General features: G+C 30.4%; 1 protein-coding gene across 3 annotated transcripts; it reads right to left on the reverse strand.

The window, feature by feature from the left end:
* Positions 1 to 3,770: 3,770 nt before the first annotated feature.
* Positions 3,771 to 8,453, reverse strand: LOC8261797 (OVARIAN TUMOR DOMAIN-containing deubiquitinating enzyme 4). 3 transcript variants are annotated; one of them, XR_007214442.1, is made up of 7 exons: positions 8,165 to 8,453; positions 6,855 to 7,005; positions 5,154 to 5,763; positions 4,859 to 5,033; positions 4,484 to 4,596; positions 4,192 to 4,290; positions 3,771 to 4,019 (listed from the first exon to the last, which is right to left on the reverse strand). XR_007214442.1 is itself a non-coding variant. In XM_002534227.4 (7 exons), exons 3-7 carry the CDS (start codon positions 5,749 to 5,751, stop codon positions 3,848 to 3,850), a joined length of 1,032 nt encoding a protein of 343 aa, XP_002534273.2. In that variant the 5' UTR covers positions 5,752 to 5,763; positions 6,855 to 7,005; positions 8,165 to 8,432; the 3' UTR covers positions 3,771 to 3,847. The 3 variants fall into 3 exon arrangements, 2 of the variants coding, with proteins under 2 accessions (XP_002534273.2, XP_015583893.2); XM_002534227.4 differs by having other exon boundaries at positions 4,484 to 4,524; positions 4,912 to 5,033; positions 8,165 to 8,432; XM_015728407.3 differs by lacking the exon at positions 6,855 to 7,005 and having other exon boundaries at positions 4,484 to 4,524; positions 4,912 to 5,033; positions 8,165 to 8,432.

Consider the following 8,453-nt stretch of genomic DNA (forward strand, 5'->3'; position numbering starts at 1 on the left):
TTTATTAGTTATGTTATATTTTATAAATTTAAATAAAAAATTTAGAAATTATTTATTGAATTAAAAATTAAAATATAACCAAATCAACAAAAGAATTATCTATAATAGGGTAAAAATGGTCATCTTTATTTTTATACAATAAATTTTTAGTTTGTTTTACTCATGTGTTGTAACAATTTAACTATTGGAGGCGATTATCTTTTAGCTATTCGACAAAAGGATTTTGTGCCCTTTTTCTAATCAATAGGTTATAAGTTAAGGGAACAAACAAGAAATTTTTTCTTAATAAAATTTCAAATTTTTAATTTATTTCTTGCATATTTTATAGTGCATTTTACTTAACAATTATTTTGTGATAGTTATCAACTATTAATTGTTATAACCATTATTATTAATAATTTTATATTTGACTTGCATGAACTACTTGAAAATCATGAATAAAGGATTAAATGTGGGACTAAATACTTTAAGCATAGCCCACATTTTAAAACTTTAGGTTATAAAATTTGAAATCCATGAGTTTTCTTTCAAGAACTCTATTTGCAAAATTTTATAGAGTAATTGATGAGATTTTGAGAATAATATTCCTAAACTTTGAAATCAAATTATTAAGCTATTGACGCCTGAAACCATAATATTTTAAAAGTTTGAATATGAACTAAAACGGACCCCATATAAACCGTAGAAGTGAGGCAAGACAATCATTAGTAATTATCTTAAAAGTGAAAAAAAAAAAAGAATTGGGAAAAATATAGTAATTAATTATTATTCTAATTGTTCTTACAACTTTGGATAAGAAGTTAAATGAGAGACCATGATTCATGAAAAAGTAAATAATAATAATTGTCCAAACAAGGCAAGTGGTTGAAATCAAAATGAGTAATGGCATGTGATAGGTGCGTGTACTATGATTTCAGAAATAAATAAACGATGATCATACTCTTTTCCATTTTCTTTTCTATCTGAGGCAATCTGGTGTTACTATAAAAATTAAAAATCAGTAACTAAACTATTTTTAAAAAAAATAATTAAATTAACTTTTTTTATAGAAATACTCAAGTTAAATATATTAATTATTAATAAGAATAAAATTAAAAAATTAAAATATACTATTTATTTTATGAGATTTAATTTAATATATGATTCAATTCATATATTTTTTTATTACACTAAAATAACTCATATATTTTAAAGTAAATATTTAAAGTGTTCACATTTTATAGGACATTAAATTAAACATCTAAAAATATAGCACAGGTGTTAAATTCTATTCATTTTATTTGTCATTATACAAACAATACTATTATCATTTTTAATTAGCTTAATTTTATACGTTTGAAAAGCCATAAATAATATTATTCCACAAAAGATTGTTTTATACCTTTCAAAAAAAGCTTTTCTTTTACAATTTATTCTTTTTGGGATTTTTATAATTTGTGTGACACTGCTTGAAAGCACAGAAGGTCATAATTACTAAAAAACCCCTGGTTAAACTGAAATACACGAATTGGGTCTTTTATTTTTGAAAATTCATAAATGCACCCACATATATTTTCATTCTGTTAACTAAGAAATCCTTCCACTTTGATTTAATTGAATATTCTATTGGTCAACAAGTGCAAATCGAATACATGTATCCCTCTTAAAAGTAATAAAAGAATTCTTCCTACCATCTTTCTTACTTGTCCTTGATTTTTTTTTGAAAAAAAATAATAAAAATATAAAATTACTCTATTATCAATTTTGCCTTGCCTTTTTTAGGTTTTCCTGCACATCACTGGTGGCATCGATTAATAAATTAGAAAACATTCAGAGGGTATAGTTGTCATTTGACATTAAATCAAAAGCTGAGTCTAAAAGAAGGGCCTTTGAGTTGAGAGACTCAAAAAGTATAAGGGTGAGTTAAAAGAGGATTTAAAAGAAGGGGGACCGCAATCGTAATAATTTAACCCAAAAAAAGAATAATAAAGTAGAGAGAGGATGAAAGAAGTGGTAGGGAGGGGCATTGTAAATGTGGTGTTAAACAACTTTATACATATCTTTTGTTGTCAGAATTCATATCATTAAAACAAAAGACATGCTTTGTGAATTTGCTTTTTCAGTTTCCACTTAACACAAAGGCCACTTTGGTCAATTTTGCAACTATTTGTTAAAGGATTCAAACAACACCCAGAGTATAACAGACTTCAGAAAAGTATCAATTTGTATCCCCCAATCATTTCCACTGATTACAGAATGGCTTAATTAAAAATCTATTTAAGTACCTATGGGATATTGCTACGGCTTTACATAATTAAATCCAGATTAATCCGTATATCATATTGAAAGAATTAAATTTAAACAGATGGAATTATTTAGTCTACAAATAATAAAAATAAAAAATATATATTTAAAAGAGTTAATAAATTAATAAGTAATGCCCGATATGTGTAAATACAGCTGAACACATTTGTTTTCTCTTCGTATATTTGTACAAGTAATTTAATTATTCATAAATTTAAATAATTAACTTTTCATCTAAGATATAATTTTATTCAACATGTTATAGCGGACCGATCCGCATAACCGAGTCAATAACGTGTTTGCATTCCAATTTAATGATCCAATTAGTTAAATAGTCATATTCAAAATAATTATTTTTATATTATACATGTATATCAATAGAACTCCGTTAAACATCAGTGCCAATTCTAGATATAGCTGAATTGATATTATAATTATTATCACAACTATGAATTTAGAATTAATTAATAAAAGAAAGGTAATTTATTGCAAATTTAAATCTCGTTTAGAAATTGTAAATTGAGAATGGTTTGTCTTTGATAAAAAGAAATGTAATGGTTTTTTATTTTATTTTTTCACCTTGCTAATGCTATCCAATATAGTATTGCAAATTTAATTTTGAAGTTGCATAGAAGTACTACAACATCTTCTTAATTTTAATTCTTTTTAAATTTGCTGACAAGTAAAAGGAAACAATGGCTCTTTCTCGCCTTACTAATTAATACACATATAATAATTGGACTAGTTTTGAATTTGCAGACAGGGGTTGATAAAAAGACGGGCCAAACTTCATTAATCTAAAAAATAATTAAAATCAAACTAAAGAAGTAGTTAATTAAATTAGTTAGTTAGTTCAATTTTAATTTCCTTTTAAAGTACATCGATTATTAGTTAAAAAAACATTATAAGATTCTTTTGTTGGCTGATTCTTTTTTTTTTTTTTACTTTTTATTTGTACCATATATTATTTTAATTTTTTCATCAGTTAACTGACAGGTTTTTATTAATTTTTTAAATTCTTTTCAGCCCAAATTTATTTATTTTTCAATCAACTGAAAAAGCAGTAGTTAACCAACTAATTTTTTAATTAACTACACTAATAGTATTCATTTGTATTAACTACACTAATAGTGGTCATCTGTAGTAAATGCTACATTTACCATAAAAATTATTAGAGTTACGACATTGTTTTATGTAAATAACGTTCTATATATGAAGAAAATTGTGCCCTTAATACTATATATTATAGAAATAAATAATACCCTTTAATTTCATTTTTGGTTCGAGAATTTTATAAACCAAATTCAACCAGTCAGTAATTTTGGACACATCAGCATATTAGATAAGTAATGAAAATTTTCTAACAACGTTTAAATTCATTGTTAAAAGGATTTAAAAAAAAATATTTTTGCTTAAGAGCCAAGCTTGACTAAGACTGGCGGCTGTCTTGTTAATTATGTTTGGCATTTATTTTGAAATCTAACAAATAAATAAAATATTTAATTTATAATGTTTATGAATTGTTGATACAATTACTCTTCTGGCATTTAAACAAGAATAATGATTATAGTTTTGGTTTGCCACCTTTCCTTCCAGGAATCTGTAGAGCATCATAATGGCCAAAACCATGATAGAGAACTCTGATTGGATTGTCCTTTCCATATTCCTCACCGTATTCAGCAATAGATATAAGGCCCCTAGCATTCTGGTCATACATGTACACAGTGATTGGCATCCTGCATTTAGCAGTATCATCACTTCAATCAGTAGAAATATAACGCCCTTACTGCATTTTCTATGCCCCGAAAGAAGGAAAAAAAAAAAATCAAATTTTGAACCCATGTAATATTTTTCTAGAAATATCCAGGAAACATGGTGAGAGAGAGGCAGAGAGATAGAGAGAGTTACTTTAGAACATGAGAAGCCATGAATAGCTCAGGCTCACCCCCCCATACATGTGGCTTCCTCATCTGCGCTACGTATGTGTCAAAATCACCTTCGATAAACCTGCTAGAGGATACTTAAGTCACCAAAACCAAATACAGATGAAGTTCTTCTCTACATTTTATTTGTTGGTTATGTTGTGTGAATCATATTATCTTGGTTCATGCTGTCAACATCATTAGTGCTCAAATAAGGCGCACATAATGATTTAAAAAACGCGATGAAATAGGACAAGAATGCAACTAAAATTTCTTACCATTCTGTCTCTTGCCTCCTCCTGATAAACTCATCAGCAACCTGACAAATTTAACAAAACCAACAGAAATCAGAGGCCATTCTGATGTAAACCATAATGTAAACCACCAGACCCTGCATTGCACGTTTGTGAAAATGAATAGTTAACCACTTGTAATAACAATTAGGCTAATCTTGATCCATATACAGTCATCATTTTCAGTTCTCAAAAATTCTACCCAAAAGAAACATTCTGTAAAAGGGGTGGGAAAATGATAGAGAGAGACCAAGACAAATAAACAAAACCACTAATACATGGGGAGGAAAAAAAGAAAAGGAAACTCAGAAAAAGGCCATGGATGGCAATCTTGCAAATGGCAGTGGCAAAATAAAGTACCAAGATATAAACCAAATTTCAGACTCAATATGAGAAAAGCATGAGAAAGATACTCTAGCCCGCAAGTCATCTGCCAATTCTCTCTGAAGACTTTCACTCGGAGCTGGCTTTCCAGTCCGTAAACTGGCGCCATGAGCAACAGAGCGGAACAAACACCTCCCATCTCCAGGTATTCCTGCAAAGGATGGAGGCTGACATGTGAAAACACTAGTAACAATCTCTCAAGGTCAGAAACAAGTAATAGACAAAATGTATCATTAACTAAATTTCTAGTCTGGAAAACAGTGATGCTTACCAGTAATGGAATAGTCAGTGTACACCCTTTTCCCATGTGAGAATTTAACATATGATAGATCAGAATTATCCTCCTCATCCTTCTCCCTCGCAGCTGCTTCAGCACGTGTTGGCTCAGAACTTGAATAACAAACTAAGAGACCACAAATTAAGCCAGTTGAGGCACATTCTTGCGCCCAAGATATAGATCCCACATTATCCTTTATTTTGGAGAGCATTCCTCGTTTTGACAGCGAAAACCTCATGTTCAGATTCTGATATGCCAGTGAAAGATTGAAGTGCTTCTTCAAAGGACCTCTAGTGTTAAATAAACCTTTGACAGTAATTGATTGCCAACTGCCACTTTGCTTGGCAGAACCAGATCCAGAAAAGTTTTTGTTCGATGTTTGAAAGGTACCAACAGATGGACTAGAGAATGTCTTTGAGATAGACAATCGAGCATAACTTTTGCTCAAATGTGCACGGCATGAACAGAAACAACATGAAGTCGATTGTCCATTGGAGACCATATTGAAAATAGTGCTTCCCATATGTTGAGCACACCCACTCAGGTAGACAACTTTTCTCGCATATGTGCTGATAGGAGAGCAAACTATCATGCTGGCATTAGCCTGAGGCAGAAGCACGAAGTGAACCATTTTAATTGACCACTTAATCATAGCTAATATTTAGACAATGATGTAGAGGTCTAATCATATGAGGAACTTGTAAGACAAACATTTGCTCAAGAAAGGATCAAAATGCACAAACCTTCATGCTTAGAGAATAGTCTTGGTTTCTATGGAGATATAGTGAAGTGGCTCTTAAGCAATGCACATTACAAATTTAACCTTCCATGTTTACATTCTTTTATGTTCATAAGAATAATCATCCTTCCTATGGAAACATATAATGGAAGTGTAATGCAGCCACACACTCAAAATTTTCTATTCATATTCCTTTAAGTAATAAATGAGAAAATTACTAGGTCATTCATACTTCTGGAACTGCTTCAGGAAATTGTCAGTGTAAAAGAATCTGATTATAAGGTTTGCATTCATATTTCCACTTCTCAAAGCAAACCAATTCTGTTATCTTGTTCCATAAACAGAACTTCAATATATATATATTTTTTTTGTAGGATAATCTTGTATCTGAGTCTAATTAGTTTAGGTGGAAATGAGATGTAACCTTGAGCACACTTTCCAAATTACCAATACGGTATGTTGAACATCTAAAAAAGGAAACTGGAAAGGAGATTTGGAAAACATCCATTTTCATAATAGGTCAAAATTCTAGCGAGTTTAGTCCTAGAAGTACATGAATCTGGCATTTTAGGCTGGAACAATCCTCAATACGGTGCCTTTGGAACTCGCATGCAATTTTCTACAGATTGCATGGTACTCTCAACTCTCATTTGTTGAAGGCTTAATCTAAACCCAAACAACACAAGTGCAAATGTGAAGTCCCCCAAAAACTAACAAGATCTCACAAGAAGAACCTTAAAATAGCATGTAAATCATGTTGCCCTGATATTCACCCTTGAACAGTTAACATAATTTATATTGCAAAGAAGGATACTGCGCAGGAATTAAACTCAATGCATAAGGTAATCAATCAAACATCAAGTTGCAAAACTCATGATCATAAAATCATTATTTCTCTAATCACACTTTCTCATAGTCACCTCATTTTAGACAAACAATTTTGACATTATACCAACCTGGTTATAAATCTGCCCAACCCCAAGCAGGGATCCCCCTAAGTTTATTTTGAAACTTTATAGTTGTTTGTAAGTGATAAAAGCTACTGGATTCGCCTAACAACTGAGAGGTCTGGACTTCACATTCCCTTAGCCCTCTGTTATATCACACCTGAAAAAGGACTCAGCAAGCATTTATTAATACTCTTGTTTAGTGGCATAGAACTATACTAGCATTCCATAAACTGAAAATTCCAATGCGTTTTTTTAGCAATGCATACTAAACATGCTATAATACACCTATTATCCTATAATAATCATAATCTTACAGAAAGTCAACTCTGCAGCCTACAATTAATAATTTAAGCAAACTTATACGAGTAATTACCATTCTAAATCACCATTAGCATTACTTGATTCAGTAAGTTCATCGTTTTCTTTTTCCGGGTAATGCATGCTAAACATAGTGTAATTATAACGAAGGATCCTAAAATACTTCATACATAATCTAAAACATTAAGCCTAGCATGCTCTCACATCATCAATATTTTATCACTTCTATCCATATGATTTTGAATGGTATTGACCAATGCTTTCTGAAAATTCATGAATTCATCAGAAACATAGACTTCACAATTACGTTTTATCATTGCCATCACCATGAAGTAACTCTCCTAACTCGAATTCAAATCCTTGACAAAAAGCATACTATCATTTAAGATTTGAAATCTTCTTATATTTACAAGACTAACAAACAAGAATCAATGATAACTGATATTAGAAAATGAACAATAATGCCCTATAAAAGCCTTATCACTTCAATCAATATATCAGAGACAAAACCACCAAATCACTAACTGACTTTAAATGTATCATATATATTACAAGTTTTTTGCTCAATTTACAAAGCCTTTGATAACAATCAAAAATTTTGGCCAACAATATAAATACGAACTTTAATGCTGACCACACTGCAAAGAAAAGGAATCGACCAAGCATGAATGCAATGTAAGTGTCTCAAAATTCAATTAGCATCTAAAAGCTTCATAATTTAACTACAAAGTTTACATAATTGAAGAAATATAAGGAATAGAAATAAAGAAAAGAAACCTCCAGAATTGACAAAAAAAACACAACAAAAGCAGCAGCAGCAAAGAAAAACCTTTCTACTGATTTGGGTTTTGGAAATGTCAAGTCATAATAAAAAGAATAAAAAAAAGAACAACAAAAAGAAACCCAGAAAGACAAACAGGAATAAAGAACCAAAAGAATGTTATGTATAGATTCTAGAAAAAAAAAAAAAAGGAGAGTTCCTAAGCAAAGAATTATACCTGCTTTTGGACCTCAATAGGATAAAAGATAATTATATCATTGAAGCAACGGATAACAAGTTCGGTATTTATGATTTTTGGTTTAGATTGTTAAATAAGCATGCGCCATTTCTTGATCTGGGTCACTGAACTAGCAGCTCGCATTGCGGTGTCACGCCTACAAACAAACGCTACCTTATACAAGATTTCGAATAGCAAGTAACCGTTTACTCTCTCTCTGGATAACATAATTAACGACAGCGACACACCGTGTGAAATAAATGTATATGTAAATTTTTACTAGTTTGGC

Source organism: Ricinus communis, chromosome 10 (genome assembly GCF_019578655.1).
Source record: "Ricinus communis isolate WT05 ecotype wild-type chromosome 10, ASM1957865v1, whole genome shotgun sequence".
Classification (NCBI taxonomy): domain Eukaryota; kingdom Viridiplantae; phylum Streptophyta; class Magnoliopsida; order Malpighiales; family Euphorbiaceae; genus Ricinus; species Ricinus communis.